The following is a 14525-nucleotide window of genomic DNA, read 5'->3' as shown; positions in this document are numbered from 1 at the left end:
AATAAAAAGCTCACCCCTTCACAGAATTTCCATACCGCCTACTTTTGATTTATAGTGATGTAGCTTCTAACAACTACATTCCAAAGTATCCCAAATTCAGGGCCATAAACACCTCTATTTAAATGTCTAAAAAGTGACCAAAAGTCTGGTGCTGCATAATAACTTCAACGTTACCTATTTGAGACGAGGTAGAGATCCTGGCTTAATTAACAAAAGCAGAACTTTCTTTTCTAACAGTTGTTACATCTGTTTTCTGGATTCTTAGACTGTTTCTTCCATCATCATAGGTTTTCATAGCCCATTAACAATAGACACCAAAGAAATAATTGAAAGGAATTGGTGGGTCATGAAAACATCCCTTGAAGTTTTTTTTTTTTTTTTAATAACACGCAACCTTGAATGCTATTTTTTAAAAAAACAAAGGAACATGATTTTCAGGGATTGAGGTGGCATTAGTTCTCTGGGGGTCATCACCAGCATCAGATTCAGCTTCACTTCAAACCAGCCTTGTGTTTAATATTGACATTTGCTTACTAGAACATGAATCGAACAGCAAACTGCATATTTCTTGAAAAGTTTCTAGAACATTGTTTTTCAAAATTTTTGGAGTACATATTCTCATTTCAGGTTTGGATGAAAGGAATAAATGCTTATGTAGAAAAAAAAACGTGTGCAAGTTCAGAGTTCAACAGTACCCTAAAACCCATCTATGGATTTCACAGATGGATTCCTATGAAATCCGCGGAGTCCACAGTAGGAGCTCACACTTTCAGGACACACAGATGGTGGTAATTTGGTTCTGCCAAAGAGGAATGATCTTTTACCAGTAATTTTGTTAATTCACCATCAGTCTCTTTTCTAATACCATGCTAATTAGATAGAGCTTGAGAAGCAGTTCCATTTTGCCTCAATGCTAACATTTTAAAAAGCTGGGCTAGGGGCCAGCCCACTGGTGTAGTGGTTAAGTTCGTGAACTCTGTTTTGGCAGCCCAGGGTTCGTGGGTTCAGATCCTGGGTGTAGACCCACACACTGCTCATCAAGCCATGCTGTGGCGGTGTCCCACATACAAAATAGAGGAAGATTAGCACAGATCTTAGCTCAGGAACAATCTTCCTTGCCAAAAAAGAAAAAAAAAGCTAGGCTATAATAATAATTAAACTTTTATTAATAATCACTATATAATTGATCCAATTAATTACACCACTGCAGAAAATATGTAGCTACTATAGGGGGACAAAATCAAATGTGAAAACTAAGGAACGACAAAGAAAGCTAGGTATGTTTCAGCTGCACTGGTTCCAGGTACACTAATTGAGTCTTTCAGAACCAGGGATCTACCACTTTTTGGCAATAACTCAGAAAACAAAATATTTTGATATTAGGAAATTATAATTTCAATCATACTGTGCTTGGGCAGTAATTTCTACATAAGATAAATTAAGAAGAGTTTCACCTGAGAAAAATAAATGATTCAAATTGAATGGGTAGCAGTTAGATAAAACTACTCATCACTGACTAAACTATGATAGACTCTTCTTTAACTCGATTTACCTAATATTTAGACATAACTATTTCTTACCTCCTCCAACCAGTTACTGGGTGGGTCAGCTTTTCAGGACAGCATGCTGTTGAAATCGCAGCAAATGGCCATGCCAGTAATAAAATTAATGCAACCAATAAGGCACGAATTGGAAGCAGGATAATTCCAAGAAAGAAAATCTGAAAGTCAAAGTTGATAAAAATAGATGAAGGGACATTATTTTAATGCTGTGGCTATCAAACAGAAACATGCAAGAGGAAAGTTTTATGGTACTCATGCACTCACTCCAGGATAACTGAGGATTACCCTGTACCAGACAAGGATCTGAGCACAATGAAAAGTAAGACTTTGTATCTGGCCTCATAAAGTCTACTATGTAGCAAAAGAAACTGAAGAAAACCAAGTACTACAAGACAACTTGACCAGTGAAAGTGAATAGAGGATGCTGGGGGATAAAGAAAAGTATGTCTGACGTAGCAGTCAGGCATAAGCTTCCGGGAAGAGTTGAAGCTGAACAGTCTTGAAAGACAAGCAGAAGCTGGCAAAGTAAGAGGGGGAAATAGCTTTTGGAGAGCTATAAATTGAAGGAGGGTGTTAATAACGGCATTAGAGTGTGAAGAAGTAAATGCATCATTTTATTTACCTGCCTGTCCTTTATGGGGGAGGAAAAAATAAAAATAATAAAAAAGTAAGAATAAGAATGAAAACTAAGTAAATAAGAATAGCAAATAATATGTGAATGCTTACTATGTACAAGGCAATCTAAGCACTTGGTACATAGTAACTTATTTGATTCTTACAGCCTTAAGTTTTATTACATACAACAAAGCGCATGGCACAGAGTTAAGTTAAACTGCATGAGATCACACAGTTACTAAGTGGCTTTTAAGTGAAATTAACTGTCCTTATGTACATCAAATTATCTTTTTTTTCTCTATTGGCCAATTACATTACTCAAACAGTGCTGTCTTTCTTCTGTCTTTACTGGCCCTTAATATGAATCTGAGCACATCAAATAATTTAGGAGAAACACCAGAAACATTCTACTTATCTGTCAAATTAGTTGACACATATAATTTAATCTGTTAAATTATTTGTGTGCAGGTGTGTGTGTTTGAAGTAAAAATTACATACAAGGAAATGTATAAATTTTAAATGTATAATTCAACGAGTTTTCATGAATGTATATTCTTGTAACCACCACTCCAATCAAGATACAGAAAACTTCTACCACCCAGAAAGCTGCCTTGTGCCCCTTCCAGTCAGTCCTTACCCACTTGGGCAACGAAGGTTGAATTTCTATCACCATAGGTTAGTTTTGTCTATTCTTGAACATCATTTAAATGGAATCATACCTTATGCATTCTTCTGTGTCTATCTTCTTCCACTTAACATAATGTTTCTGAAATTCAACTATGTTGTTTTATAGATCAGTAATTCATTCTTTTTGATTGCAGAGTATTATTCTGCTGGGGGACTATATGACAATTTGCTTATCTATTATCCTGTTGCTGAACATAGGCCCCACTTGTGGGCTATTACAAAAAAGCCACTACGGACATCCTTGTAGAAGCCTTTTCGTGGATATTTGTTTTCATTTCTCTTAGGTAAATACCTAGAAGTGGAATTGCTGGGTCCTAGATGTAGTTTATAAGAAACTGCCAAAGAGTTTTCCAAAGTATCATTTTAAAGTGTATGTCTGAGAATTTCAGTCATTGTACATCCATGACAAAGTTTGGTCTTGGCAGTATTTTTAAAAAATCAACTTCATTAAGGCATAATTTACATAAAATAAGATGCACCTATTTTAAGTGTATATAAATTATGAGTTTTTCAAACACCACCACTCTGCAAACACCACCACAATCAAGATATAGAACATTTCCATCACCCAAAAAGGTTCCCTCGTGCCTCTCTGCAGTCAACACACCCTCCCTGGCCCTTGGCAACTACTGATGGGCTTTCTCTCACCATAGATTTGCCTGCTCTAGATTGTCATATAAATGAAATCACACAGTATATGTTCTTTTATGTCTGGCTTCTTTCACTCAATATGTTTGAGATTGAACCCTGTTGTTGGATGTATCAGTAGTAAAGTCTTTTTCACTGCAGAGTATTATTCCACTGTATGACTGTGTCACAATTCATTTAACCATTCACCCGTTCATGGACATTAGTCCTATTATAAGCTCTTAGCCATTATGAACATAGCTCCTGTGAACATTAATGTTCAAGTCTCTGTGTGGACACACATTTTCATTTCCTTGGAAGTGAATATGTTAGGTTAGGGTATGCTTAACTTTGTAAGAAACTTCAAACTGCTTCTAACTAATTCCATTAAATGTCTATGAATTGGGAGCATCTTTGCTAGATTTTTCGTTTCTAACATTTTCCAAAGTGGTTGTACCATTTTATGTCTTCACCAACAAAGTGTGAAAGTTCCCGCTGCTCCACACACTCACCAACAGTCGACGTTGTCAGTCTCTGTAGCCATGCAACTGGTTGTAAAATGCTATCTCGTTGTAGCTTTAATTGACATTTCCTTGATGAACAATTATCTTGGGCACATCTTCCGGGTGCTTATTGGTCATTCTTTTAACTCCTTACGTTAAGTATCTGTTCAAGTCTTTTATCCCTTTTTATTGGGTTGTTAGTCTGTTTCTTATCAAATTTGTAGGATTTCTTTATATGTTCTATATAGAAGGCCTTTGTCAGTATATGTATTGAAAACACTTTCTTCCATTCCATGGCTTGCCTTTTCATTTTCTTAATGGTATCTTTGGACGAGAAGAATTTAATTCTGATGAAGACTAATCTGTCAATTTTTATTTTATGTTTAGTTTTCTGTGTCCTTTCTAAGAAATCTTTACCTTCCTCAAGGTCATGAAGGTATTTAATATTTCCTTCTTCTAGAAGCTGTATGGTTTCAGTTTTTAATGTTTCTATCTATAATCCCTCTTAAATTACTTTGTGTGTGTGGTATGCAGTAGGGATCAAGGTTCATTTTTATCCATAGATTTATCGAGTTGTTTCAGCACCATTTGTTGAAAAGACTTGACATTCCCCAGTGAATTTTCTTGGCAACTTTGTCAAAAGTCAGTCAAACATTTATGTGTGGGCTCCCCATTCTGTTCCACTGATCTAGTCGTCTATCCTTCTGTCGATACCCTAGTCTCTTAACTGCTGTAGCTTGTATGAAGTCTTGAAATCAAGTACTATGTGTCCTGCAACTTTTTTTCTTCAAACCTTTTTGGACTAATCTAGATCCTTTGCATTTCCACATAAATTTCTGAACTAATTTTCCAGTTTCCACACACAAAGCAAACCTGTAGGAATTTTTATGGGAATTTCAATGAATCTACAGATCAGTTTGGGAGGAATTATCTTAACATTATTGATTCTTTCAACTTATAAACATGTTGTACCTCTCCATTAATGTAAATCTCCATTAATTTCTCACAACAGCATTTGGTTGTTCTCAGTGTAGTGGTCTTACATGTTTTTGGTTAAATATATTCCTAAGTGTTTAATGTTATTTTATTGCTACTGTAAAGGAAATTACTTAATTTCACTTTGCAATTGCTTGCTGCCAGTATATAGACATAAAATTGATTTTAAATCTTAACCTTGTGTCCCACTACCTAGCCAAGTTCACTTATTAGATCTGGTAAGTAGCTGTTTTGCAGATTCCTTAGATTGCATTATGTTCTTCATATACAAGCATGTCATCTGGGAATAAAGACAGTTATACTTTTTCCTCTCTAACCTGTATGTCTTTTATTTCTTTTTCTTAACTCATTGCACCGGCTAGGACCCCTGGTACAAAGTAGAATACAAGTTGTGAACAAGATATTTCTCTTGTTCCCAACCTTTGGGGGAACAGTTTCTATATTTCAGTCTCATGATGTTAGCTGTAGGTGTTTCATAGATGCCCTTTATTACACTGAGAGAGCTCCCTTTCATTCCTATTTTACTGAGATTATTTTTTTAAACATTAATGGATGTTGAATTTTGTCAAATGAGTTAACAAAATTTCTACATCTACTGAAATGATTGTATGCTTATTGTATGTTCTGCTAATATGAATTATACTGAAATAGAACTTTTTGTATGTTAAACCAACCTTGTATTCCTGGGATTAACCAAATTTGGACAGGATATATTATCCTTTCCACATATGGCTGTATTGGACCTGTTGATATTTTGCTAAGGGTTCTTATATCTGTGATTGTGAAGGAAATTGGTCTACAATTTCCTTTTATTATATTATCTTTTTCAGGTTTTAGTATCAGGTAATGCTAGCCACATATATCTTTGTATGTTGTGTCTTCATTTTCATTTATCTCAAAGTATTTACTAATTTTTCTTATGATTTCTGCTTCGAATCCCTGGTTATTTAGGAGTGTGTGATTTAATTTCCACATATTTGTGAAGTTTCTTCTGTTACTGACTGCTAATTTCAACCCATTGTGGTTGAAGAGCATACTGTGTATTACTGCAATCTGTCTACATTTATTGAGACTTGCTCTATGGCCTAATATAATTGCCTATCTTGGAGAATGTTATGTGAGTGCTTGAGAAGAATGTGTTTTCTGCTGTTTTTGGGTGAACTGTTTCATTTACATCTGCTGCGTATGGTAGGTTATAACGTTGTTCAAGCTTCTATTTCCTTGTTGATATTCTGCTTCACTGTTCTACCACTGCTGAAAGTGGGGAATTGATGTCTCTAACTACTATTGTTGAATTGTCTATTTCTTCCTTCCGTCTGTCAGTTTTGCTTTGTGTATTTGGGGCTTTGGTGTTAGGTACACATATGGTTATAATTGCTATATCTTCTTGATGAATCAACCCTTTTATCATTATAAAATGTCCTCCTTTATCTCTAGCAACAATTTCAGTCTTTTTTTAAATCTTTTTTTGTCTTGCTTTTTCTCCTCAAATCCCCCTAGTACACAGTTGTATATTTTTTAGTTGTGGGTCCTTCTGGTTGTGGCATGTGGGACGCTGCCTCAGCATGGCCTGCTGAGCGGTGCCATGTCTGCACCCAGGATCTGAACCGGTGAAACCCTGGGCTGCCAAAGCAGAGCATGCGAACTTAACCACTTGGCCACAGGGCTGGCCCCCAATTTCAGTCTTAAAGTCTATTTCATTTAATATTAATATAGCCCCTCCAGTTCTCTCTTGGTTACTGTTTGTATGGCATATCCTTATCCTTCCTTTTACTTTCAACCTAGTTGGGTATTTGAATCTGAGGTCTTTTTTAGACAGCATACAATTGGATTACGTATTTTTATCCATTCTGCCAATCTCTGCCTTTTAATTAGTTTAATCCATTTATACTTAATGTGATTGCTGATAAGGTAAGATTTATATTTTTTTTTTTGCTATTTCCTTTCTGTATAGCTTGTCTTTTTCATTTCTCTATTTCTTCATTGCCACATTCTTTTATGTTAAATAGATATCACCTAGTATACCATTTTAATTTCCTTATCATTTCTTTTACTATATTTTAAAATTTATTTTCTTAGCGGTTGCCCTAAGTGTTCCCATCTTCACTTATAATAATCCAGTTTGGATTAATATCAATTTAATTGTAATAGTACAGAAAAATTGTGCTCCTATAGCTCCATTCTCTCCCTACTCCTGTTTGCCATTATTGTCATATAAATTACATCTTTATATATTATATGTCCATCAACAGAGACTTATAATTATTGCTTTATGTACTCGTCTTTTTATTCTAAAGATTGGCACCTGAGCTAACCTCTGTTGCCAATCTCTTTTTTTTCTTCTTCTTCTTCTCCCCAAAGCCCCCCAGTACATAGTTGTATATTCTAGTTGTAGGTCCTTCTGATTGCACTGTGTGGGACACCGCCTCAGCATGGCTTGATGAGCCACGCCATGTCCATGCCCAGGATCTGAACCGGCGAAACCCTGGGCCACTGAAGTGGAGCATGAGAATTTAACCACTTGGCCACAGAGGTGGTTCCTGTAGCTGTCTTTAAGATCAGTTAGAAGACAAAAGGATTTACAAATAAAAATTTATATGTATACTCTCTTTCATATTTATACATGCAGTTACCTTTACCAGTATTCTACTTCTTCATGTAATTTGAGTTACTCACTAGTGTCCTTTCATTTCAGCCTGAAGGACTCCCCTTAGTATCACTTTCAGGTCATGTGTGCCAGTGACAAATTCTCTGCTTTTGTTAATTTCTCCTTCATCTTTGAAGGATAGTTTTTCTGGCTATACAACTCTTGGTTGGCAATCTCTACTTTTAGCACTTTGAATATGTCATCCTTCTGCCTTGTGGCCTCTCTGGTTCCTGATGAACAATCAGACATTAATCTTATTGAGGATTCCTTGTATGATGAATTGTTTCTCTTCCTGCTTTCAAGATTCTTTCTCTTTGGTTTTCAATAATGATTATGACATGTCTAGGTGTAGATATCTTTGAATTTATTCTACTTGGATTCGTTGAGCTTCTTGGATATGCAGATTAACATTTTTCATCAAATTGGCAAGTTTTCAGCCAAAAGTTTGAAGTTTTCTTCAAATATTCTTTCTGTCTCTTTCTCTCCCTTCTCCTTCCGAGATTCCCATTATGCTTATGTTGGTACACTTAACAGTGTTCTACAGGCCTCTGAGGCTCTGTTTATTTCTCTTCATCCTTTTTTCTTTCTGTTCCTCAGACTAAATAATCTCAATTGACCTATCTTTAAGTTTACTGATTCTTTCTTCTGTTTGCTCGAGTCTGCTATTGAGCCCCTATGGTGAATTTTTCAATTCAGCTATTCTACTTTTCAACTCCACACTTTCTCTTTGGTTCTTTTTTTATAATTTCTATCTCTATTGATATTCTCCATTTGGTGGCACACTGTCTCATATTTTCCTTTGGTTCATTAGACATAGTCTCCTTCAGTTATTTAAACATATTTAAAGTCTTTGGCTAGCAGGTACAACATCTAGGCATCCTCAGGAATAGTTTGTATTGACTCCTTTTTTCCCTATATATGGGATATTTTTATTGCTCTTTGCATTTTTTGTTGAAAATTGAACATTTTAAAGAATATAACACAGAAACTGAAAATCAGGCTGTTTGTTGTTGCTATTTGTTTGTTTAGTGACTTTTATGAACTAATTCCATAAAGTCTGTATTGTTTGTCCTGTGTGGCTACTGAAATCCTTGATCAGATAGCTTAGTAGTTAGGTAATGATTAGATAGAGATTTCCTTAAGTTCATGGAGCCAATAAGTTTCCCAGTGTTTGCAAAGGGTCTCTGTGCACATGTTGGGGCGGACCTTCAACACAGCCAGGTGGAAGTTCCCAACTCTGTGTTAGCTTTTACTTCCTGTTTGAACAGAGCCTAAAGGTTGGCCAGAGGTGAGAGCTTAGGGTATCTTTGGGTCTTTTCAGGGCATGTGTGTAGCCATGGGCATGCACACAAGGCCTATGCATTTGGATGGCCTTCTAGATTCCCAAGAATATTTCAAAGTTTTCCAAAGTCCCCTATGGACATCTCATTCCCTAGATTTTTCTTGTAAGCTTTTTGGTTAGCTTACTGTTTGCTCCAGTCACTATTCACTGCCTCAGACAGCTGTGATGTTAGGCATTTGCCTCTGATTGTTTTTGACAAAGACCACTGGAGAAAAGACCATTTGCAGTGGTGAGCTCCAAGGAGAGTCAAATAAAGATAGCTTTGCAAATGACCAAAAAAATAATCCTGACTGCAAGAAACGACCATGGCATAGACCTTGAAGAGAGAGTTGAAATTAGGCTACAACACATTCCTATAAGATTTACTCATATTCACAATGAGCAGCTTCTATGGATTTTAATTAAATAAGTTGTCAAATATCAGGCAACTCTTTTTTCTGTGCCATTTCCAGGTTTGCAACAACTAATAGTACTTAATAAACTAATTTTGAGTAACTCTTTGATAACTTAAGAGGATTCTCCATCGTATTTCCATTTGATAATATGTCATCTCTATAGGGGGGGCTTCTTTTAACACTCTATCAGGATTACCCTCTTCTCTGGATTTCACTCATAGCACTTATTAAAACACGGAATTATATATTTTTGAATTTGGCTAACTTTTTCAGTGAAATATCAGCTTAGATAGGCGAGGTCTTTATTTCTCTTGTTCACTGCTATACCTCCAGAGAACGGCATTGTGCCCGGCTTATAGCAGGCATTCAACAAATATTTTTGATATGGTAAATGATCCTACAATTACAACCAAACATTTCAATTCCATATTCTATTGAGAAAATGAAACCTAGGCCATTACTTTCCACACCACTAAGTAGCAGACCCTTAGTCAAGAAGAGGAGGGGAGGTGCAAAGCTAAGCCCTATAATGAGGTGCAAAAGTGACAAGAGTCCTTAAACAAGACACTGATCATCATTCAAGATTAAATTTAGTCTGAATTAATCATATTAAGTCACACTTAAATGAAAGTATATCCATCATTTAAACTGGATAATATAGACAACATTGTTTTTCAATCATATCTATTTAAATCTTCCCCTTACTCAGACCATTGAAGCCACTGAAATCCCTTTGGTATCTCTGATCTATATAGATTTTTAATTTTTTAAAGAACAACCGCACTATATGCAATTCCATTCAATCCTAGTAGGAATTTTTAACTACAGTATACAATTTGTAGACAAAAAATAGTACACGGTAACTATTAATATAAGATCAGCAAACAATACCAGATTCTTTCACATATTATCTCACTTACTTTTAACTCTTCGATGTATTATTATTCCAACTTAATAGATGAGGAAAGTCAAGTTCAGAAAGGTTAAATGACTTGGCTAAAGTCATACAAGTAACAAACAACAGGGCCTGAGCAGGTGCTCTGACTAAGACTAGTGGTCTTTCCATTAACACACAGCTCTTAAAGAGCTATTTGGAAGTGCTCTCTAAACAATAATGGCCATACTACAAAAAACCTTAATTTACTCTAGGTCCAATACTTATAAATATGCCACTTTAATCCTTCCTCCAAAATACAAAGCCAAATTGATAGACATACTTTCATTTAAGTATGACTGATTGGACTAAGTCAGATGAAAATTAATCTTGGATGATAATGTATTTAGAAGTGTTTCAGAAGTTTTAAGATATAAAGGGAGTATCTATCCACTTAAAGATCTGAAGATCAAATTTTTAAACACTTCGTTTCTTTACAAAGAGGTATTACCACATTCATTATCTTCTTCCTCTCTCACACCCTCCTTCAACCGGACATGCAACTACCACGACCCTAACCACCACCCCACACTGCCTAGCCGAGCACTTAACCTGCCTCCACTGTAGAGGACAATGGTCTCAGCACACACATGTAGCCTGTGCAAAAATTACACTATTTCAAATCCAAAGTAAAGAAATGTGTGAGATGGACAGGAAAACATCAAAACCATCTTTGCATGCAGAGCACACAGGACACACATAGCCTGCATAGTCTATCTTGTTCTTTGATCACTAACTTCACAAAGAGGAAGTCCAAAACATGAACGTAACTGCTAATGGTAAAAGCAGCACTTTACAAGAAAAGGGAAAGGAAAAGAAACTTCCTTTTTACAGATAGCCATTTTGAAGAATGAAAGAAAGTCTGGGCTACCTCTCTTCCTTGAATCCAGGAGAAGTGTTTGGGTGAAGACTGATTCAGGACCAAAAACTGTTAAACACCTTAAGTTGACCCACATTATCCCTTTTCCTGGATTCCGGTTTCCTCCCCTTGATGCCCCTGCTTAGCTAGATCAACCCAGCCTGACTTGTTCTAATTCCAGACCTGGGCTCTCTGCCTTCTCCCTTACTTTTCTCATCCCAGACTGACTCCTTAAGAAAAGACTTCCCAAACCCACTCTCCTGTGGCAGATGGGTCTTCCACTGCTCTCTCAGAGACTCGAGTTGAAATTCTTCTCATGCGTTTATTCCCCTTCTCAGCAGGGAACATTTCCTCTGCCACTGGCCTACTCAGCCCCCTCCAGATTAGGACCCTCCTCTCAGACCCACATGTTCTTTGCAACTTTTCTTCTCACACACACCCTCAGACCATCCTCCACGCGCCCTCAACTCTCAGACCCACATCTGCGCCCCTTGCAGACTCAGGGCCCCTTCAAAAGAGCCCCCCCTCTCAGATCTACATTTCCTTCCTCAGGGCCTTTGCTTCCCAGACTCACGCCCCCCTCAGACCACCTCCTCTGTCAGACCCACACACCTCCCCTGGATCTGCCTCCTCAGACCCATGCTCCTCACCTGGATCTGCTTCCATCGTGAGACTCATGTGCCTCTCCTGGATCTGCCTCACCTGTTAGACCCACGCACCTCACCTGGATCTGCCTCCCCTGTTAGACCCACGCCCCTCTCCTGGATCTGCCTCCTCTCTCAGACCCACGCCCCTCTCCTGGATCTGCCTCCTCTCTCAGACCCACGCCCCTCACCTGGATCTGCCTCCTCTCTCAGACCCACGCCCCTCTCCTGGATCTGCCTCCTCTCTCAGACCCACGCCCCTCTCCTGGATCGGCCTCCTCTCTCAGACCCACGCCCCTCACCTGGATCCGTCCCCTCTCTCAGACCCACGCCCCTCACCTGGATCCGTCCCCTCTCTCAGACCCACGCCCCTCACCTGGATCCGTCCCCTCTCTCAGACCCACGCCCCTCACCTGGATTCGTCCCCTCTCTCAGACCCACGCCCCTCACCTGGATCCGTCCCCTCTCTCACACCCACGATCCTCACCTGGATCTGGCTCCGCTCCCAGACCCACGCGCCTCACCTGGATCTGCCTCCCCTGTTAGACCCACGCCCCTCTCCTGGATCTGCCTCCTCTCTCAGACCCACGCCCCTCTCCTGGATCTGCCTCCTCTCTCAGACCCACGCCCCTCACCTGGATCTGCCTCCTCTCTCAGACCCACGCCCCTCTCCTGGATCTGCCTCCTCTCTCAGACCCACGCCCCTCTCCTGGATCGGCCTCCTCTCTCAGACCCACGCCCCTCACCTGGATCCGTCCCCTCTCTCAGACCCACGCCCCTCACCTGGATCCGTCCCCTCTCTCAGACCCACGCCCCTCACCTGGATTCGTCCCCTCTCTCAGACCCACGCCCCTCACCTGGATCCGTCCCCTCTCTCACACCCACGATCCTCACCTGGATCTGGCTCCGCTCCCAGACCCACGCGCCTCACCTGGATGCGCCTGGCCGTGCCCATCCGCGTCTGCTGCACAAAGGGGTTGGGCACGGGCGGCGGGAAGAAGGACGCCTGGCGGGGCACCATAAGCCGCCGCAGCCCCGCGTTGCCGACGCCCGCGCCTGGCACAGTGGCGGCCACCGCCGCCGCCTCTGCGCACCTGCTCATGGCAAAGCCGGGCGTTGGACCAACGCAGAGCTGGCGGCGGGCGCGAGCGGGAGCTGCCCGGGAACCCAGGCAGAGGCGCCGCTGCGCAGGCGCCGGAGTTACCTAAAGAGCCGGGTCTCGCCCCGCCCCTCCGGCTCGGAACCCAGGCCCTGGCCCCACCCCCTGAGCGCTGGCCCCACCCTTTTTAGGTATGCGGCTCTTCCTCTTTGGCAACATAGCTCCGCCCCTTGGAAGCGAATGTCTTTGCTACAGAGCAACGCCCCCCCAGTGAGAGTTTAGGCAGAGTCTCGGCCTGAGGGGCAGGCCGACCAGGACTACCAATCTCTTTTACTGGCTCAGTGACGTTGGCCACATCACTGTCTCCGTGAGCCTCAGTTGCCCCCTTCTGTAAAACGTGGATAAACAGAACTTGGATAAACAGAACCTGAATCCAGCAACTCCAGGAGCAATCCCTAGGCTGTTCCATTAAAGTGAGTTAATATATCCGGGGTGGGTTTTATTTTATGTGTTTGATTTCTGGCGTATGTTTTGTTTTTGCTCAAACCAGTTTGAGGTGGATGTTTGTCAGTTACAGCTGAAATTGATACCAGGAGTGAAATCTGTTTAGCTCACAACATGGATTGACAGTGGGGAGATGGTTCTCCAAAGGGAAATTCAGGTATTACTAGAAAAAGGCAAAAACAGCTATTGCCCTCCTTCCTAGATGAGGAACCGGGCCCCTAAAAGGGAAATAACTTGGGCTGTGGCTCCATTTCACCCTGAGAAATTTCAAGGGCCTGTCTGGACCTATCTGGGTGGCTGGGCAGGGGGAGGAGAGGGATTTTCCCAGGACCTGAGACCACTAGTCAAGCCCTGAGTGGCTGAGAAGCAGAGGATGGCGATGCTGATCACTGCTTACAGCGGGCTGGAGGCCACGGTGGGAATCTGTGTCTGGACCCTGGGACAGTTGCTCCTTCAAACTTACCCACTGTAGGATCTCAGAATGCCAACCCTGCCAGATAGACGTGTGCCCTTCAGCTACTCGCTTAACCTCTCTGAGCTTGTATCCTCATCTAGGAAGGGGAAAAGATGAATTCCTCCCCCATAGGGTGTAGTGATATTAAATAAAATAAGGCGTGTTTAGTGTTCACAGAAAAGCACTCAAGAAATGGCACCTTTTAGGTACTATTACTCTGTGGAGCAGCTGAATTTTATCAGTGAACAGAGCGCTTTAATGACAGTGTATTACAGCCATGAAGCTCCCCCAGCCTCATGGATCAAGTCGGGGCTGGCAGACCCTTGTGGCTCTTAGCCATAAACCTGCACACAAAGCTGCCTCTCCAGGGTCCGCAGGGACCTGAGACAGTGGGCAGGCCACAGGAGGAGAAAAGATGACTCTGGGCCCACCAAAGTCACCTCCAGAGAGTCCTGTCCACTCCTCGCCCCCTTCCTGACCAGCTCCACCATGAGACGCCTGAAGCAGCAGACCGTCAGAGCCAGAAGGGGCCTCTGAAAACACTTCCAGACCTTAAACGCATGTTGCAGCAGCTCCGAAATTTCTTATAGGAGGGGGTAGGGGATTAGGCCCTCTGGGGGGAAGAGGAGCAAGGAACCTGCCCATTAGTGGAAGCTG

The 14525-nt window shown here is 40.9% G+C and overlaps 1 protein-coding gene across 2 annotated transcripts in view; it reads right to left on the bottom strand.

Moving 5' to 3' along the window:
- LPCAT2 (lysophosphatidylcholine acyltransferase 2) overlaps positions 1 to 13062 on the bottom strand; it is a 64600-nt gene extending 51538 nt beyond the window's left edge. Inside the window, exons 1-2 of one of the 2 annotated variants that reach the window (XM_070500404.1) lie at positions 12743 to 13062; positions 1581 to 1720 (exon numbers count right to left, since the gene is read on the bottom strand). In XM_070500404.1, coding sequence (XP_070356505.1) covers positions 1581 to 1720; positions 12743 to 12913 — 311 coding nt within the window. In that variant the 5' untranslated portion in view covers positions 12914 to 13062. The remainder of the gene's footprint in view (positions 1 to 1580; positions 1721 to 12742) is intronic. The other variant, XM_070500406.1, reaches the window with a different exon arrangement.
- Between the last annotated feature and the right edge of the window lie 1463 nt (positions 13063 to 14525).

The sequence above is a fragment of the Equus asinus genome, chromosome 28, assembly GCF_041296235.1.
Source record: "Equus asinus isolate D_3611 breed Donkey chromosome 28, EquAss-T2T_v2, whole genome shotgun sequence".
NCBI classification, from domain to species: domain Eukaryota; kingdom Metazoa; phylum Chordata; class Mammalia; order Perissodactyla; family Equidae; genus Equus; species Equus asinus.
Note: the sequence above shows the minus strand (reverse complement) of the source record. Positions and strands in the feature narration are given on the sequence as shown.